Genomic DNA, 20,683 nt, shown 5'->3' with positions numbered 1-20,683 from the left:
TCTCATTAACATGCTGCCACCCCCAGCACGACCGCCCTGACCTATGACCCTATTTCTGGGCTGATCGAGGCGTATACCTCCGGATGTCCCTCCCCATTGCCCTCCTGTGACCCTACCCAGCAAATGTTTTCACAGCAGCCCTCGTGCCCTACCCCTACTGTTTCCTGCTCTTTTCTGCTCTTTCTTCTTTCCTTTTCTCTTTTTCCCTTTCCATGACCTTCTTTAGGTCGTTCGTTTCCTCTCTTTTCCTTTTTTTTTTTTATTTTATTTTACTTTGAATTCTTCATATGTTATCTGATCGGAAACATTGACACCCGCCTGATGGGAGTCGTTTTCTGCTCCTAAAGACGACCGATGACGTTCATTACTTCCTATAAGACATCAGGAGTTAAGCTGTGGGCGATAGCCATTGGGCTGACTCAAATTACGTGTTTGATCACGATCGTCACTTTTATGTACCATTGATTATTGTTTCCTTTTGTATTATTCTTTTATTTTTATGTGTTTATACGAAACCAATAAATACATTTTCAACTCTAAAGATCCCCAAAGTTTACACCTTCAACCACTATGTGCTAATTTTTTCCCTGCAGCCAATTCGCACAGCAGGAGATTGTGGCTGGCTCTCTATGGAGTCGTTTCACCCATCTCCACAGCTGCTTCAGTGCGCATTGCACAGGAGTTCTGTGTGTCTTTTGGTCTGTTTCAGGTCCGAATTCAAACAAAAATTTGGGCTATAGCCAGATCTGAAACTGTGAATGGGGACGCGCTGAACCCCTGCTGTGAGCCGCCATGTGCTGCAGTGTGAACTCAGCCTTAAAGGGTGGTGCTTCTTTTTTATACCCACTGTATGTGGCACAAAGAAATGTAGAAACCTTGAAGCAGAGAACAGGATTCCTACAGAAGGTTTGTTACCTTAATGCATAGAATGCATTAAGGTAAAAAACCTTAAGGGTTTACAACCCATTTAACCTGCTTGAGATAAGAATTAAAAAAATAATAATGTCCCAACCAAAACGCATTAATCTTATCAGATCATCTGCTGTCATGAATTTACTTCCTTCACCACACGTAAGAGACAGGTATACGTTAACAAAATAAATATATAAAACCACACTCACATAAAAAGGAACTTTCAGTTTACATTTATTCTCTGGTTACTTTATTAGATTCTCTTATATACATTGCACAGTGTTTTTGCCCCAGCTGAAAACTCTTCTGAAAATAATTTTAACTGCATTCAAGTTTCATGCAGAATTTGCCGTTTAAATGAAAATTACTTTCCAGTATCGAGAGAATTTTATTTTTCTACAATACAGGTCCAGAATTGAAATAAACCGAAACACAGCATTCCAGGAGTTAGCAGCAATTAGCAAAGTGGGCTTCTTTTTTTTTTTTTTAGTTGTTATGGATTTTTGGCTTTATTCACATCATGCAGGACTCAAACTGTTCCCAGCTGCAGTCAATAGCTTCTATCCCTATCGGGGAATACACATTTTTCACATGAACTGAGCTAGTCTCTGGCTACATAATGTCAAATATATTGGGTGTAAAAATGATTAGAAAGCAAAGTAGTATACCATGTTATTACTATCATCTTGCTAAATTCCTTAGGCATATTTAATAAGGCAAAGAGCGGTGTGTTAAGAGTGGTAACAGAGAAACCTATCAGCATTGCTCTATCACTAGCCTGTCAAACTGTCATCTGATCTGGTTGCTCTGGGATGCCACATCATAGACGATATTCACTTTTTGTACCGTCATGGTAAATAAACAGTCAGCTCTTGCAAAATACAAGATTTATACTGATCCATTACTCCATATGTTATAAGTGATCTCCCTCACTTCTTTAACTTGACCTTCACCAATGACTGGCCAGCAGTCTGCTACATTTCAACCAGCAATAATGCACTAAACAAAGCTATGAAATATATTAAACCCTTATGCGAATATCTAGAAGGCACATTAATTGGGTAGATGGCTAAAGAAAATATTTTTCACTTGGTCCCTTGTCATGCTTTAATTAAATAAAATAGATATGATAGGGAATAAAGCAATAACCCATAGCATTAAGACTGGATTCCATTTTCAATGACAAAACTTGAAGTGAACTGAAATCTGATTTCTTTGGGTTATTCATTTCTTCTTCTACAATAAACCACATAAAAGATTTGAAACTCCAAATATAAATACTGCAGATTATATTCTGGCCTGCATTTAAACTACAGGGCTTCTCTGAACTTAACGAGAGTCAGTTAACTAACTTAACCTTGTAGGGCAAAGTGATGGGTTCTCTTGTAAGAAACACCTCCCCCCTGATCCTTATCCCAAGATGCAGTGCCCGGTCCTAAGTTGCCACTCACCAGGCCTGAACATGTCCAGGAGGAGGAAGTTAACCATGTGGAAGCTCCGACACGGAACTTACACAGGGGTTATGATCCTACGCTCTGAGCTATGGGGAGGCAGAGGCCTATGGGGAATAGTTTGCACTGATTGGAAAAGTAAGAGTCTCTTAAAAGATTTCTGTTCTATTTTTTGGCATGTAAGATTACATGGAGAGTTTACCATGTAGACAAAAGTGCTGCAGATACAAAAAAAGAAGAATCTGTAATGATGGTTGGTATATGAGTGATGTACACACTATGAAGTGACACAAAAGTTAGCACTGTGGTAAACAGATCATCTAGGTGAAGATACAAGCAATGGATGAGGAATAAATTGACAGTATGTATACAGTTTGATTTTCATATATTTTTTTTAAATGGAAGCACATTGGATTTTTTTTGTTTTTTGTTTAGAAAGACTATGCACACAGAGCCAAACAATGGTTTGTCCCTGAAACCAACCCTACATAGGGTGTAACGTTTTTTGGCCTTTTAGGACACAAGTAAAACTTTATATGTACAATAATAAACACTGACTTCTTCCTATGGTTTACAGGATCCTCAGATTTTATAATGTCCTCCAGATAACTTACACCTGTCTTTACAGATATGCTGGGACCACCAATAGGAGTAGTTGGTTAAGTTGTTGGAAATCTTTCTCCAGCTTTGTCTGCAGGTGAACTTTACAGTCTGTATTGTTCTCTTTAGTTAAACAAAACTTTATGAAGCTTCAGCTGAACTGTAGGCAAAAAACCTGGCAGGTTTCTGGATTGATCCATATTGTCCTACTTCTACTTCACTCATGCGGAAAAACATTTCCTGTTCCTGCTTCTTCTGCTCCAAGTCATCCTCCAGTGCCTGGTGTAAAGTAAAAAAAACACACAGATGAGAAATAAAATAAAAGCTAAAAAACTTCTAAGGATTCTTGTTTGTGAATTAATAATAAGTACAAACCACACTGTACCTTACATAATGCACAACTCACATCCAACATAAGCTCAACACACTGGAAGAATTGCTAAATGTATGTTCACCAAGTAGTAATATTTATAAAGAAGTGATTGCAACATCTGGAATCTCTAATATATTTAGGGAGCAGATGAAATGCAATGGCGCCCCTTGGTGCAGTTTCCCCAATACTGAGCTGTCCTCTGCTCTCGGCAAGGCTTAAGCCCGATACACTTAGATTTTTTTCATTCAACCCAGTGGGCTGAAAGAAGAAAAACTGAGGAGCTTGGCAGGAGCTTGCTGTACGGGGGAGGGGGGGGGGGGGACTGTCAGTGCTCACAGCCATTGATTGAGAGCGCTGACCCAATGCCAATCGGCAGATGTCTTTCTGCCATGCCTCTTCGACAGAAGCTGGACATTGTTGGACAGTTTCTGTTGAAGCAGCAGATATTCGGCCCGTATGTACCAGGCTTTATACTCGCCTATCTCTGATCCAGTGTAATATCACCAACAAAGCGCCACACCGCTTGTTATAATATTTTGAGCCAGGGCTGGCTGTGCACTCTCCATTCAATCCTAAGGATGGATAGTCTGTACCCAAGCTCCACCAGTGCATTTACACATTAACTTCTTACCTTTCTTAGGATGTTTTTTAAAAAAACCTGGACTTCAAGTGGTTAAAACCCCAAAAATATTAAAAAGTGAAAAAAAAATCTTAAATAATAAAAATAAAATGTAAAAAAGTGCCCCCCCCCCCCCGCATACATTCAAATGCAAGCATGGACATGTATGTAAACAGCAATTGTACCACATGTGAGATACTGCCAAGAACACCAGAGTGAGAGTAATAATTATACCACAATTCATGGTTAAATGATAAGTCCACCCCAACACTAAAAAAGAGATTTTTAATACAGCTTACCTGTAAAATCTTTTTCTTGGAGTACATCACGGGACACAGAGCGGCATATTCATTACTATATGGGTTATATGGAGTACCTTCAGGTGATGGACACTGGCAATCTCAAACAGGAAGTGCCCCTCCCTATATAACCCCCTCCCATAGGAGGAGTACCTCAGTTTTGTAGCAAGCAGTATGCCTCCCAAAATGGTCCCCAAAAGAGGGGTGGGAGCTCTGTGTCCCGTGATGTACTCCAAGAAAAAGATTTTACAGGTAAGCTGTATTAAAAATCTCTTTTTCTTTATCGTACATCACGGGACACAGAGCGGCATATTCATTACTATATGGGATGTCCCAAAGCAATGCTTACAATGAGGGGAGGGAGAACATCTTCCCAAGACAAAATGATTTAATTTAGAGATATACTCAAAACATAATAAATCCAACTTAGTTGAGAAAAATAATTTTAAATTTTAAATTTAACTCAAAAGGGAGCCCCCGGAATCCGAGGGTCTCAAACTGCAGCCTGCAGCACTGCCTGCCCAAAGGCTGTATCAGTATTCCTTCTTACGTCCAACTGGTAGAATTTTGTAAACGTGTGGACAGAAGACCAGGTTGCCGCCTTGCAAACTTGAGCCATAGAGATCTGGTGGTGTGCTGCCCAGGAGGCGCCCATGGCCCTAGTAGAATGAGCCCTTAATGATAACGGAGGAGGCAACCCCTTCAAGCCGTAGGCCTGAGTGATTAACTGTTTAATCCACTTTGAGATGGTGGATTTTGCAGCTGCCTGCCCCTTCTTGGGCCCATCCGGTAAAATGAACAACACATCTGTTTTCCGGATCTTCTCTGTAGCTTTAAGATAGGCCTTCATGGCCCTGACAATATCCAAGGTATGCAGCAACCCTTCCTTTCTGGAAGTAGGTTTAGGAAAGAAGGATGGTAATACCAAATCCTGGTTTAGATGAAAACTGGATATAACCTTTGGTAGGAAGGAAGGATGAGGGCGGAGAACGACCTTGTCCTTATGAAAAATAAGATATGGTTCCTTACAGGATAAGGCTGCCAGTTCCGATACTCTTCTGGCGGAAACTATGGCAACCAAAAATACTAACTTCCTTGTCAGTAAAACCAAAGGAATTTCAGCCAACGGCTCAAAAGGTTGTTTCTGTAAACTTGACAGAACAAGATTTAAATCCCACGGGCAAAGTGGGGATTTAACTGGAGGATTAATACGCAAGACCCCTTGAAGGAAGGTCTTAACCAGCGAGTGGGTGGCCAGCGGCCGCTGAAACCACACTGACAAAGCTGAAATCTGTCCTTTGATTGTGCTTAATGCCAGTCCTTTATCCACTCCTAGCTGGAGAAAACTTAATACTCTATCGATGGTAAACTTGCGAGAAAGCCATCTTTTGGACTCACACCAGCCTACATAGGCCTTCCAGACCCTGTAATAAATCACCCTAGAGACCGGTTTCCTGGCTCTGATTAGGGTAGAGATTACTTTCTGAGACAGACCTCTACCCCTGAGAATCAGGGATTCAGCTTCCAGGCCGTCAAATTTAGATGCCGTAAGGCAGGGTGGAGGATCGGACCTTGCGATAGCAGGTCTGGCCGTAGAGGAAGAGTCCAAGGGTCTCCCACTACCATCTTCAGGATTAGTGAATACCATGCCCTTCTGGGCCATGCTGAAGCTACCAGAATGACTGGTATGTGCTCCACCCTGATCCTGCGCAGCAGGCGGGGTAGTAACTGGAGTGGGGGAAATGCATAAAGAAGTTTGAACTGATACCATGGGCAAACCAGCGCATCGGTTCCGCAGGCCATCGGATCCCTTGAGCGGGATATGAACCTGTCTAGTTTCTTGTTGAGTCTCGATGCCATGACATCCACGTCCGGCACTCCCCATCTTTGGCAGAGTGTCTGAAAGACCTGTGGATGTAGAGACCATTCCCCGGCAACAGAGTCTGGCGACTTAAGAAGTCCGCCTGAAGGTTGTCCACTCCTGGAATGAATATTGCCGATATGCAGGGCACATGAGCCTCTGCCCACAGGAGAATCAAGCTCACCTCTCTCTGAGCGGCTTGACTCTTGGTTCCCCCTTGGTGATTTATGTATGCCACGGCCGTGGCATTGTCTGATTGAATTCTCACCGGGAACCCCTGCAATTTGGACGTCCAAGCCCTGAGGGCTAGTCGAGCAGCTCTGAGCTCCAAGATGTTGATGGGCAACTGCTTCTCTGGCTTTGCCCAAGTACCCTGGCGAGTGCAACCGTCCAAAATTGCTCCCCAGCCTGTCAGGCTGGCGTCTGTGGTTACTATCTTCCAAGCCACTGGGCTGAAAGACTTCCCCTTCAGTAGATTCTGAGGGTCTAACCACCAACACAGACTTTGTCGGACTCTTGATGAGAGCGGCAAAGGGATATCCAAGGCCTGTGGCCTCCTGCTCCATGCTGACAGGATGGCTGCCTGCAGGATGCGAGTGTGGCTCTGGGCGTATGGTACCGCCTCGAATGTGGCCACCATCTTGCCTAGTAACCGCATACATAGGCGAATAGTTGGTTCTCTCTTGCTTAGAACCAATAGGATTAACTCCTTGATGGCTTTGACCTTTATCAGAGGTAGAAACACCCTTTGTTGTTCTGTGTCTAACCTCATGCCGAGATATTCCAACTGCCTTGTGGGCTGGAATACTGACTTTTCTCGATTTAGGACCCAGCCGAACCTCTCGAGGTATTGAACCGTGAGGTCCACTGCTCGTTCCAGGCCAGGAGACGAGTGATCTATGACTAGGAGGTCGTCCAGGTACGCTAGGATCGTGACCCCTTGGATCCTTAGTTTGGCTAGGATTGGGGCTAGGACCTTCGTGAACACCCGGGGGGCCGTAGCCAACCCAAAAGGAAGCGCCACGAATTGGTAATGACGCGAAGCCACCATAAAGCGTAGAAATCTTTGATGTGGCTGATAAATTGGAACATGAAGATAGGCATCCTTTATGTCTATGGATGCCATGAAGTCGTCCTTCTGGAGTGTGGCAGCTGCTGACCGCACGGATTCCATCCGAAACGAGCGGACCTTTAGGTATGCATTTACCATCTTTAGGTCCAAAATTGGCCTGACATCTCCGTTGGACTTTGGGATGATGAATAGGTTGGAGTAGAAACCTAGCCCTTGTTCTAGGACTGGTACCTCTACTATTACTTCCTGGGAGAGTAGATGATTTAATGCCGCCACTAATGCGGCTCCCTTCTCCGGATCTTTTGGGACCCTTGACTCCTCCTTCCCCCCACCCTCGTGGGTGGGGGCGCCCCTTCATAAGGTCGGCTTGGGGGCTGGTTTTGCTGGTTTGCGAAACCACTGCTTCTTGCCTCCAGCGGCCTGTCCCTGCGATTTGTTGTTAAAGTTAAAGTTTGATCTTGCGGGAGGCCGTCGATACTGTTTGGTATTAGAGGGCCCCTGCCCAGGGGAGTACTGTCGTTTAAACACAGGCCCCCGAAACTTCTTCTTGGTGGGCAAAAGAGTACTTCTGCCGCTTGAAATGGTCTGAATGTACTTATCCAGGTCTTCTCCGAAGAGTCGTTCTCCATGGAAGGGGAACCCTACCAGGAGCTTCTTGCATGGGGGCTCTGCCTCCCAGCTCTTTAACCATAAGAGTCTTCTCATATGGATAAGGGATAGCGATAAACGTGACGCTTGCTGGATAGAATCCTTAATTGCGTCTACCGTAAAGCGTAAGGCCCTAGGGACATCCGAAAATTCCTCTGCCTGCTGGGCAGGAATAAGTTTAAGCATCTGCTTAGTTTGATCAGATAATGCTTGTGCAACCCCAATCGCAGCCACAGCTGGCTGCACTACTGCCCCTGCAGTGGTGAAGGAGTTTTTTAGTAGCGTTTCCAAGCGTTTATCAACCGGATCCTTGAACACCTGTATGTTTTCTACAGGGCATGTTAAAGATTTGTTAACACATGAGATGGCTGCGTCCACCGCCGGTGTTGCCCATCTCTTGGAAAATTTATTTTCCATAGGATATAAGGCAGAGAATCTTTTAGGTGGTAAAAAGATTCTATCTGGCTTGGTCCAATCTTGGAACATAACTTCCTCTAGTAGAGGATGGATCGGAAAAACTGCGTTGTTTTGAGGCGCTCTTAGTGAGCCCAAAGCTGAAACCGTCGATACTTGGAGATCTGGTACTGGCAAGTTAAATGCTCTATGGACCAAGTCCGTTAAGGCTTGAACCCACCAGCTCTCCCCTTGGGAGGCTGCCCCAGACTCCTCCGTATCCGGGTCCTCGATCCCCGAACCTGCTTGGTCCTTGTCCAAGAGGTCGTCCAATTCCCCTGCGGAAAGGACCTCCTCCTCTGAGGGTCCACGCTCGGGCGACGGAGATCTATTCCGTTTTCTGCCCCGCATGGCCTTGGCTATCATTTTTTCTGTTCTTTTTTCCATCTCCTTTAAGGAGGTGGACAGTACCCCGTCCGTGACCACCCTAGGGTTGGACTGACCCGTGCCAGCTCCAGCCCCAGATCCCGATGGTCCCACTAAGGCTCCCTCTCGGGAAAGCAGCGGCATAACTTTGTCCGAGACCTCAGACTCTCTGGGGGAATCCCCACCTCTTGTACCCTCAGAACCAGATGCCATGGTACAATACCGAGGTACGTCCGCTAACTTAACGGTGTTTGGAATTTATAAATAAATTATTACCCCAAAACCCTTTCGGGAGACAAGCAATGCCTTCTCTACTTTTAAGTTTTCTTTTTTTTTTTTTTTTTTTTTTTTTTTTTAAACCAAAGAGAGAAAAAACATTCTGTCCCCCTTAGTAGTATTGCCAAAGAAAAAACTGCTGAGAAAAAGCGAACAGCCTATCTCTAGGCTTCAGAACAGTCTTTAAGGCTGTAGTATTCCTTTTTGGCCACTGTGTGTCCTCGGCGCCCCGTGCTGCCGCTCTGGTCTCTTCCTCCTCAGTTCCAGCATACACTGAGCTGGGAACGAATGGAAGGGCCGCCCCTTCCTTAAACCTACTGGCCCGCCCTTCCCCCCTCAGCTAATGGCGCGAAATTGCGCCCTTAACACGGAGACACGCGCGCGCCCGCCGCCAGGGGGGGGGTGGGGTGGGGGGAAAGGGAGCCACACGAGGAGGTCAGCGTTTGCCTGTCATCCAGGCTAGGAGGAAGTACCTATGCAGCAATCGCCTGGAGGCTTGCAGGTAAGCACAGCTCTCATGAACACACACACAGCCTCTCAATGCTTTTAAATACTACCAGGGAGGTCACCTTTTATGGGGAAATAACACATAAAGCCATCCTATCTATAAGACATGTGACTTACTTGCCAGATGCAGCGCATAACTATAGGCATGTCCCCTGTGAACCCCCCAGAAAAACCTGCTAAGAACCAAGTTCCGCAAGTTTCCCCTCACTTACCTGCTCCATGCCGCAGGACTTTGCAAAGCAAGAGGCCCAATCTTCCCCCATCTCCGTAAGGGCATTGACCTTCAGGCCCTGGGTTCCTATGAAGGATCCACTGTCCTGGGCCCATATAGCACTCTGGCAACAGAAAACATTAGGCCCCCAAAGGTTTCTAAGTTCTGGGCCCAGGGTCCAGCTCTCTGAAAAGAAAGCATTATGGGCTATACCCCATTGGTTTGGGGTCCGGTTACTGACCACTTTAGCGCTGAGGCCTTTGGACAGAACCGGTTAGCCCACCTTAATCCCAAGGATGTGGAGGCAAGCTAAACCATGACCAACACCTAAGACACTGGCGTAAAAACTGAGGTACTCCTCCTATGGGAGGGGGTTATATAGGGAGGGGCACTTCCTGTTTGAGATTGCCAGTGTCCATCACCTGAAGGTACTCCATATAACCCATATAGTAATGAATATGCCGCTCTGTGTCCCGTGATGTACGATAAAGAAATCCCTGCATCTACAGACTTCCATGATCTAACACTAACCTGTCTAACCCTGTAAAGAAGAAATCAGTATACATACCTTTATTAAAGTGACCAGATCCCACGCTGATCTGTCACCTGCGGTTTTGCTGTGGAGGTGTGACACATCCCTCCCTATTCATTTCACAGCCGTTGTTCGCATCCAATTAGAATGACAGGAGAGTGTGCCCAGCTCTCAATGGAGCCAGGTCACACATCTCTGGGGCGACTGCGAAGCGGATTGCACAGGTGTCATGTTTATCTTTGGCTCTGTTTTAGGTCCGAATTCAGGCAAAAGTTCAGACCCGATTTGTCCCTGAAATGAATAACAGAGATGCACCGGACCCCTGCTGTGAGCCGCGCCTGCAAGAAGTGTGAACCCAGCCTAAACCAGTACACGAATTTCACAGGTGTGTGCAATTTTGAGTCTTGACATGTTTAGTATCTCTTTACTCGACACAACCCAATATTTTATAATTTACCAAAAAATTGGGTATTAAATTGTGTTTGTGTGTACCAACATTAATTTTAGTGTATGTTTCCTGAAAATTTGTATTTGATAAATAACTGTGCAAATACTGTGCGAAAAAATGCAACTGCAACCATTTTATTCTACAGGGCCTCAGTTTCTGAAAATGCACAATGCTGAGAGTTCCAAGTAATTTTCTTTACAAAAAATTGCCCCAGGCGCAAAGTGGTTAAAACATATTTCAATTATTGCAGGCAAATTGGGCTAAGGGCTAAGTTCACCTTTTTGCAAAAAAATAATAAATGCACACATTTTCTTTTAGGAAAAATAAATTGGCGTTGCACCCGTCATCCACTGGGCTCCTGCAGACACATCTCCTGGCTTTTGTCCCGTACCTCCATATAGGCTTTCTTTCAGAATGGAATTTGAATTTCTCAGCCCATTAAGAACTACAAGCTGTCTGCTGCATTGGCAGATGGGACACTCAGGGAGCAGCTGCAGGAGTGGGAACATGTTACATGTTCCACCCTAAAAACGGGTGGAACCCAGATAGCAAGGATAACTTGCCAAAAATTTGTGGCAGTGTTGAATTGTAAGTCTTGTTAACTAGCACATTTTCACTGGCAAGTTGTAAAACCACAGAGCACATACAGCACTTGAAGTTGTAGTTGACACTTTTCCAAATTCAATCACAGTCACCCCTGCGGTGGGATGACCATTTCACAACATATCTGAACCAGAACTTGAAGAATGTTTTTAAATAAAGTTGATTCGGAGTCATGCAATGTGAACTACAGTAGGTGCACGCGAGATTGTGTCAATCTCGCTCCCTTTCTCGGCGAGATTGACCACCTACGAGCCCCATCGCGGGAGCCAGCGCCGAGCTGGCTTGCCGCAATGGAGACCGAGCCGTCATAGAAGCGACGGGAGATCCGACTTGGATTCCCGCCAATTCTACACGTGTGCGGCGTTTGTTATGAATCCTGAGGGGGAAGTCCCCGCCGGATTTTAAATAAGAATCCGGCATGGGTTCCCCCCTCAGGAGCATACCGGGCCCTTAGGTCTGTTATGGGTTGCAAGGAGAGCCCCCCTACGCCGAAAAAAACGGCGTAGGAGGTCCCCCTATAATCCATACCAGACCCGTATCCAAAGCACGCTACCCGGCCGGCCAGGAAGGGATTGGGGACGAGCGAGCGCCCCCCCCCCCTCCTGAGCCGTACCAGGCTGCATGCCCTCAACATGGGGGGGTTGGGTGCTCTGGGGCAGGGGGGGCGCACTGCGGCCCCCCCACCTCAGAGCACCCTGTCCCCATGTTGATGAGGACAGGGCCCCTTCCCGACAACCCTGGCCGTTGGTTGTCGGGGTATGCGGGCGGGAGGCTTATCGGAATCTGGGAGCCCCCTTTAATAAGGGGGCCCCCAGATACCGGCCCCCCACCCTAAGTGAATGGATATGGGGTACATCGTACCCCTAACCATTCACCTGTAGGAAAAATGTCAAAGTTAATAAACACACCACACAAGGGTTTTTAAAATAATTTATTTTTCTGCTCCGGAGGCTCCCCCTGTCTTCTTTATTAGCTCTTTTACCAGGGGGAGCTTCTTCTTTGACGTCTTCGGGTGGGTGGGGGCCGCCGTCTGGTTCTCTTCCACCGCCGGGGGGGGGTCGCTTTTAAAAACGCCGGGGGGGCTTCTTCTTCCGCTATCCCGACGGGTCTTCTCCGCTATCCGGGGGGTCTTCTCAACTCTCCGGGGGTCTCCTTCTATGTTCGCCGCTCTCCGCTGTTGACTCGGCGCACCCCGGTTCTTCCTCTCGCTGTCCGGTGCCTTCTTCTTCCGTGCTGTACGTCTTCTTCTCCTTCCGTGCTGTGAGTTCTTCTTCCGTGCTGTGACGTCATGTTCTTCACTTCTCTTCTTCTCCCGATGTTGACACGTCGCCTTTCCTCGCTGCAATGACGGGTGCGCGGCTTGCATCGGATTTATATAGACCTCACAATCCCATCATGCACTGGTACCTACCCATGTGATACCTACCCACATGGTAGGTATCTTCTTTCTTCGTCAAAGAAGAAGCTCCCCCTGGTAAAAGAGCTAATAAAGAAGACAGGGGGAGCCTCCGGAGCAGAAAAATAAATTATTTTAAAAACCCTTGCGTGGTGTGTTTATTAACTTTGACATTTTTCCTACAGGTGAATGGTTAGGGGTACGATGTACCCCATATCCATTCACTTAGGGTGGGGGGCCGGTATTTGGGGGCCCCCTTATTAAAGGGGGCTCCCAGATTCCGATAAGCCTCCCGCCCGCATACCCCGACAACCAACAGCCAGGGTTGTCGGGAAGGGGCCCTGTCCTCATCAACATGGGGACAGGGTGCTCTGAGGTGGGGGGGCCGCAGTGCGCCCCCCTGCCCCAGAGCACCCAACCCCCCCATGTTGAGGGCATGCAGCCTGGTACGGCTCAGGAGGGGGGGGGGGGCGCTCGCTCGTCCCCACTCCCTTCCTGGCCGGGTAGCGTGCTTTGGATACGGGTCTGGTATGGATTGTAGGGGGACCTCCTACGCCGTTTTTTTCGGCGTAGGGGGGCTCTCCTTGCAACCCATAACAGACCTAAGGGCCCGGTATGCTCCTGGGGGGGGAACCCATGCCGGATTTTTATTTAAAATTGGCGGGAATCCAAGTCGGATCTCCCGTCGCTTCTATGACGCGCTTGCTGGGATGTGCTGTCACTATTCCAGTGAGTGCGAGATGTCGGCGAGATCTCGGCACCATGTCGCCGAGAATCAGCGCGATGCCGTCGTGCTAAAAATACAATATCACAAACACCTACTGTAGCTGCCATTCAATGCCCATCAGTGCGGCCATTCACTGCCCAATGAGTGCCCATCAGTGCCACCTCATTAGTGCCCATCAGTAAAGGAGAAAACTTATTTACAAAATTTAATAACCGAAACAAAGAAAGCCGTATTTTTTTTATTGTTTAGCAAAAAATAAAAACCCCAGAGGTGATGAAAGACCACAAAAAGAAAGCTCTATTTGTGGGAACAAAGTGATACAAATTTTGTTTAGGTACAGTGTTGCATGACCACGCAATTGTTATTTAAAATGGGGCAGTGCTGAAAGCTAAAAATCGGCTTGGGCAGGAAGGGTGGCAAAATGCCTGGTATGTTAGTGGTTAATGTGTTTAAAAACAACAAACGGTTCCTCAGTTTGTCCCCTAATTGCAAGCTATTCTGAACAATTTCAAACTGTCCATATAGGCCTGTGTATAAAGTGGCTCCATAAAAACATCTAGGAAGGTAAGAAATGCATTAGTAAAATACATGTTTAGGTATGCTGTATAAAAAAGGGATTAATAATAAACATATAGTGGGAGTTTCTCAAAGCTAAGTGCAAAAAAAGAAAATACAATGTAAAGCCAAATTTTTATTTTATTTTATTTCATTCAAGGAGATATAGACTTTTTAATATAGTCTGTTTCCTTGAACGTTTTTTTTTTTTCTGGCTGGTCTCCTACAGCCACTGCCCCCCCTACAGGAGGCAATCACTACCTGGCCTGTTTGTGCTGCTTACCCTCAATAAAACAAAAGTGGTTGAGTAGCAAGTGGTTGTAAATGCCAATCTTGGACTTGTACCTATAAGAAAGGCTATAATAAGGCTTACCTAAAGTTACTTTAAATATCTTTAATTGTCACCCGGGCTGTTCCTTCAGAATCCTGTGCTGTAAACGACAGCTTACCTCACCACAACTCTGCTGGACTGCCGCATTCTGCAAGGTCATTTATAGTAGCAGAACCGGCCCTGATGGGGCACCTGGGCAGTTCCCAGGGCTACCCACTCAGTAAGTTGGCCCTGGTGTAGGGATTTGCCAGAGAGGGATTACATTGATGCAGCTGGCCAGTTTAAACATGTACTGCAATGTATGTGAACCAAAAATCCCTGTTTTTGTGCAAGGTTTTCTAGAAAGAGTGTATAGCAGTGTGCAGAGGGTTTATCCAGAATTTCTAGTGTTCCAAGGAGGTAAGTTTTTGGAGGATTTAACCTCCATTCTTTTCTATTGCAGCAGCAAAGGGAACCAACTGCTAATGCCATTGGTTTACTTGCTTTCAAATACCAACAATTCAAGTCTGATATTGTCTATTCAATAATGGAAAATTGACTTTTCTTAGCTGGTAATTCTAAACTGAGAGTGAGCATGACTCCTTTAATAACTAGAAGGTAGCAGAATTGTGCCACCATTTTGAAGGGTGGTAAAGGAACACCATTCTTTGCTAATCTGGCACGCCAAGTACTAAATATTTATTAAAACCCATTAATTTTTATATTTTTTACCTAAAGTAACCTTTTTCAATACTGGCACTTTAAAAGTAATCCCAGCCTGTAAAAGATTAGCATCTATACTTGCCTTTTCAAGTGCTTACTCTATGCTGCTCTCTTGCCGTGGCAGGCATTCAGCACTCATTAGGTGTGTTTAATATCAAATCCCCCTACCTACCACAAGCTGTGGTCCCTCCTGCTAGCTCATACTCCCATAGTGACTTGCGAGCCGGAAAGAGGAAATACAGTGTAAGGCAGTAGAAACAGGTATTGCTGGGGAGCAGTGCCTAAACGGCTTTAATCATAAGTACGATAAGACAGGAAAAACATAGAAATAAAATATACAAGGTGAAAATGTTACGCACGTACCTTTTTACGAGGTCTTAGCTTATCTCTCCAGTCTCTCAGCATATGAATGTGCGAGTCATCAACCGCCTTCAATTTCTGGGTCTCATGCTCCACTAGAAGGTGACACTTCTCATTCTAAAAAGCAACCCAAAGAATGGCAATACATGTCAGGAACAAAGATGGACCAACAGGAGAAGAATTTGGCGGCATCATAGCTGGGAGTCACTGTCACCAATTAATGTGAGGCTGCAGAGCTGAGAAATTAACCAAACTGCAGTGTAGTCTACTGAAACAGAGACTATGGGCCTAGGAGGTTTAAAACTTATTCATGAAAAATGTAAAAAATGTAAAAAAAAATGATTCTGTCCTAAAAGTAAAAAAAAAAAATTGCTAATACAGTCACTGCATGTTTAAAGGCAATAACATAAAATTGCATGCTACCTAAACATGCTACAATAGCTCTGCAAATACCTATCTATATGATAATATTAATGCAGAAAAAAAACCTGCAAGCCATTATATTGATTTTGTTACAATTAAAAACATAAAATGATACTAAATAGTCTGTAACATCCAGGAAACATCACATATACAGATAGACTCTCTATGTTGTCTTCACCTGTAACTGCTGCAGCTCCCTTGCATTGCTGTCGCACTGAGCCTGCATTTCCAGTAGGTGGTGCTCGTGTTTCTGTTGCTGTTGTGCTCTCTCTGCTTTCTGTCTCCTCTCCTCTTGCATAGAGAACTAGAAAGGGGAAAAAAACTTTAATCTGGTCTGAAATTAAACACAGCCTTATAAATTTATCAAGAAGACCTTGAAAAGTCATACTGCATTTCTGGCACGTTTAGAGGCAACAGTAACTTTTTACAATTTGACCCCAGGCCCCATCAGTCCATTTCTAGCTCCAATGTATTTGAAGTCACATGTGTTGAGGCTTCATTATTTTTCAGCCCAAGTTCAAGAATGTCTATGTGGAATATTTTTCTATTTGGTCTGCTTAGTATTGCCAGACATGAACTTCACAACATGTAGTCCACTACTAGCATCTAATTTATGTCCACTACTAGCATCTAACAAAGGCAAAGCTTAAAGCAGGGGTCTCAAACTGGCGGCCCTCCAGCTGTTCAAGTCCCATCATGCCTCTGCCTGTGGGAGTCATGCTTGCTTAAAGGAACGGTACTGGCTTAACGATTTATCTGACTCACTGTTTATTATTAGGGGAAAAGGACCAGGAAGGGACTGAATCACTTCACAGATACTACATTCTAGTATCCATCAGTCTAGAGCCAAATTTACACTTTTAAGCCGGGGTTCCGCGGGAAATCGTTTTTTTTTAACCTGTGCATCTACCGCTATTAACATTATTAACAGTGTACTCACATCTCTGAATTTTCTAGGCATCTGCATGCGAATTCGGCCGTAAATAAGTATTTATAAAAATTTGTCCTGTGAGGTTCCATCTTGCTTGTGGGCACTGTGAAGCCCACAAGCAAATACTTCTTGGATTCTGTGAATGCTCTATCCCACGCTTAGGTAGTGTTGACGGCGTGCGGCGCCGTCAACACTACACGGTTGCCATCACATCTCGCGATATCTCGGCATTCTGTGTTAGGAATCGTCTCCTGGGAAGCGTGACACTGTGCTCCCAGGAGACATTGCAATCCTGTCCCAGCAAACACTGGGGCGCCGAGAAACAAAGAGCCACGCCCACTCCGTCGGGAGGGATACCAGGAAGTGGCTGCCATTGTCTACTGAATACAGGTATTGGAACCATTTTAAAAATTATGGATACAGGAATGTGTATGTAAATACGGAGCTGGTGTGAATAAGCTGAAGTTGTTATTGAAGGTGAACCTCCACTTTAACTCTACTTCACAGTTTCGGTTTTAGGGCCTGTGCACACCTATGTGATGTAGTAACACGGGCAAACACACATTACCATAATTTAGATTGACACATGATCAGCAGTGTGTTACCATTTGGAATGGTGACCCAATTTATGATAGTGGAATACAATGCATAGATGAACTTTATTGAACAGCTTGAGAAAAAAAAGAAATGGTCAGGGGTGTTTTTCAGTGCTTTAAAGTGGAAATTTACTTTTAACCAATGAATTCCTCCCCTCTTCAATGTAAGAAAACATTTAAATATACATGTTTCTCTTTTTTACAGTCCATCTTGCTTGGTCTTTATCCTCCCCTGAGCCTAGAGCATGGCATGTCCCTGCTCCACATGCCCCTATCCCAGGAAGTTACAGCTTTGGCATAATCGTGCCGATGCCGAAACTCAATAAGGGGCCGACTCAAAGAACCCAGAAGAGACACCTGGCTCCCGATGATGCAAGGAAGAATATGGCAATGCTGGTGTGCAGCAGCAGAATGGCAGATCACAACTCTGGATTCGCTGGGATTCAGAGAATGTTTTTAGGATACCCCATTGAAAAATGAAAATGGTAATTAAAAATTAAAAGTTGTATGGGGGTGAAGTTCCTATTTAAAGTGGCGCTGCCAGCCAGACCATTTATTAACTAATGGGTTGCCTTTAAGAGAGACATGCCTTGACACAGGATGACATGCATTACCACATTGAGTAGTGAAAATAGACCTTTAAAAGTTATTTATGATGCATAAATTGTAAATTTATGAATTGTAAATTGTTATTTGTGAAGCATCTTTAAATCTACAGCCTGCTATACATTTTCTAAAGTGTCAAAAAGAAAATGGTGTAAACTGGGAAAATCTGACAGAATTTATAATTGTGATGAGACTATGGAAACCACCTTGCTATCATACCAATTGCTACAGAACACAAGGTGTAAATGAAGGCGTATATGTAGTTTGAATATAAGATACAGACATTAAAGTGGTTGTAAACCCTTACATATACCCAGTGAAGTGACTAACCTTACACAAAGACTAAACAAATCCCCCTACATAAAGTTGTACATGTAAATCTGCAGCCCTGTCCCCTATAGCTATCCAAAACGCACAAATCAAAGGCTTTTTCTCAGCTCCAGCAAGCAGCGAACTGATCTCACAAACAGCGCACAGCTCAGAGAGGAGAGCTGAGTGTAATCTGAGCCCCGAGTAAAGGGAAGGGACCCCCTTCTACACAATCCTATAGGGAAACATGCACATCTAAGGAACCAGACCTCTGACAGAAATCGTACTCAGCTCTTTGGATTGAGGCAATTACACACTATAGAAGGATAGGCTTTGTTAATTTTGGGAGTCAGAGGTTTACAACCATCTTAAGATAACCTTTTTCTTTTTTCCAGACTAAAAACTACCTTGAGTATCATGAACAGATTAGAAATGGACACACGCACACACTTTTTGAAGGGACCTTTAAAAATAAAAATAAAAATCCACAACAGGCAGGCCTAGACCTATGCTACCCACCTGCTTAATTTTCTCTCTCTGCTCAGCAGCACTAGAACTAGAACTGATATGAAGGCTTTTCTTGTACATGGCCATCCTGGTCTTTCCTTCACTTCTCTGCACTTTTGGTAGTCGAGCCCTTTCCTGCTGTTGCCGTAATCGAAGCTGCTCCATCATGCGCTGGTTGTACCTCTGCATCTGTTCTTTCTCCTGTAACAAGGATACAGTTGCATTTTATTTCAGAATATCACCAGATATGCCATTGTGAAAAAGTCTGCATCTAAATCATGAAAAGACAATTTCAAGTAATTTAAGGCAACCACATCTGATCTGATCCATGCTAAAACCGCTAAATTGGGGGCTGTCGTCTAATGCTTAGGATAGAGCATTTATAAATGCAGTGTGTATATCAAGTTTTTGCTTTGGAAAACATAATGCCTTTAAAGAAATCTATATTTCAGTAGATGCGTTAAACACAGCGCGATATATTTCAAGCTTTTCTTTCTTTTAATTTAGATGATTATGGCTTGCAGCTAGTGAAAACCCCAAATTCTGTATCTCAGAAAATTAGAATATTACATAAGACCAATAAATATAATATTACATAAGACTAAAAAAAATAAAAAAAATTTAATACAGAAATTTTGGCTTACTGAAAAGTATGTTCATGTACAGTATAGTATGCACTCAATACTTGGTTGGGGGCTCCTTTTGCATGAATTACTTCATCAATGCAGAATGGCATTGAGGTGATCAGCCTGTGGCACTGCTGAGGTGTTATGGAAGCCCAGGTTGCTTTGGTAGCAGCGTTCATTTTGTCTGCATTGTTGGGTCTGGTGTCTTTCATCTTCCTCTTGACAATACCACACAGATTCTCTATGTGGTTTAGATCAGGCGAGTTTGATTTGGGGATCCATGTCCTCTGCTGGTGTTGGTCCACTGTGTTTTATCAAGTCCAAAGTCAGCACAGCCCTATACCAGGAAATTCTAGAGCACTTCATGCTTCCTTCTGCTGACCAGTTTTATGGAGATGCCGATTTCATTTTCCAGCAGGACTTGGCACCTGCCCACACTGCCAAAAGTACCAATACCTGGTTTAATGATCATGGTATCACTATGCTTGATTGGCCAGCAAACTCGCCTGACCTACACCCCATAGAGAATTTGTGGGGTATTGTCAAGAGGAAGATGAAAGACACCAGACCCAACAATGCAGACCAGCTGAAGGCCGCTATCAAAGCAACTTGGGCTTCCAGAACACCTCTCAGAAGTGCCACAGGCTGATCACCTCCATGCCATACCGCATTCATGCAGTAATTCATACAAAAGGAGCCCTGACCAAGTAATGAGTGCAGGCTATACTGTACATACTTTTCAATAAACCAACATTTCATTTTTTATTGGTCTAATGTTCCAATTCTCTGTGATACTGAATTTGGGGTTTTCACTAGCTGTAAATCATAATCATTAAAATTAAAATAAAAGAAAGAAATGTTTGAAATATATCACTCTGTGTGCAGTACCCCTATATAAAAAAATATACGAGTTTCACTTTTTGAATTGAATTCCTGAAATAAATAAACTTTTTGATAAAATTAAAATTTAGGAGATACACCTGTATGTGTGTGTGTGTCTCTAACTATAGAGATAGTGATGCATCAAAAATACCCACTGGCACAGGGAGTTCCAACTAGGAACTGTTATACCCTGTACACACGATCAGATATCTGATGGAATCTAATCCGATGGATTTTTTTGTCGGATATTCGATGAAGCCGACTTTCATCAGTCTTGCCTACACACCATCAGTCAAAAATTTGACTGTGTCCAACACGGTGACGTAAAACACTACGACGTGCTGAGAAAAATGAAGTTTAATGCTTCCGAGCATACGTCGACTTGATTCTGAGCATGTGTGGATTTTTCTCCGATGGAGTTCCACACAGACGATCGTTTTTTTTCTATCAGTTTTTTATCCATAGGAAAATTTTAAAACATGTTCTATTTTTTTTCACCGA

The 20,683-nt window shown here is 44.3% G+C and overlaps 1 protein-coding gene across 1 annotated transcript in view; it reads right to left on the bottom strand.

Moving 5' to 3' along the window:
- Positions 1-1,139: 1,139 nt before the first annotated feature.
- Positions 1,140-20,683, bottom strand: part of STK10 (serine/threonine kinase 10) — a 185,251-nt gene continuing 165,707 nt past the window's right edge. The window contains exons 16-19 of the mRNA XM_040344536.1: positions 18,687-18,875; positions 15,904-16,029; positions 15,306-15,419; positions 1,140-3,242 (exon numbers count right to left, since the gene is read on the bottom strand). Coding sequence (XP_040200470.1) covers positions 3,105-3,242; positions 15,306-15,419; positions 15,904-16,029; positions 18,687-18,875 — 567 coding nt within the window. The 3' untranslated portion in view covers positions 1,140-3,104. The remainder of the gene's footprint in view (positions 3,243-15,305; positions 15,420-15,903; positions 16,030-18,686; positions 18,876-20,683) is intronic.

The sequence above is a fragment of the Rana temporaria genome, chromosome 3, assembly GCF_905171775.1.
Source record: "Rana temporaria chromosome 3, aRanTem1.1, whole genome shotgun sequence".
Taxonomy (NCBI): Eukaryota; Metazoa; Chordata; class Amphibia; order Anura; family Ranidae; genus Rana; species Rana temporaria.
Note: the sequence above shows the minus strand (reverse complement) of the source record. Positions and strands in the feature narration are given on the sequence as shown.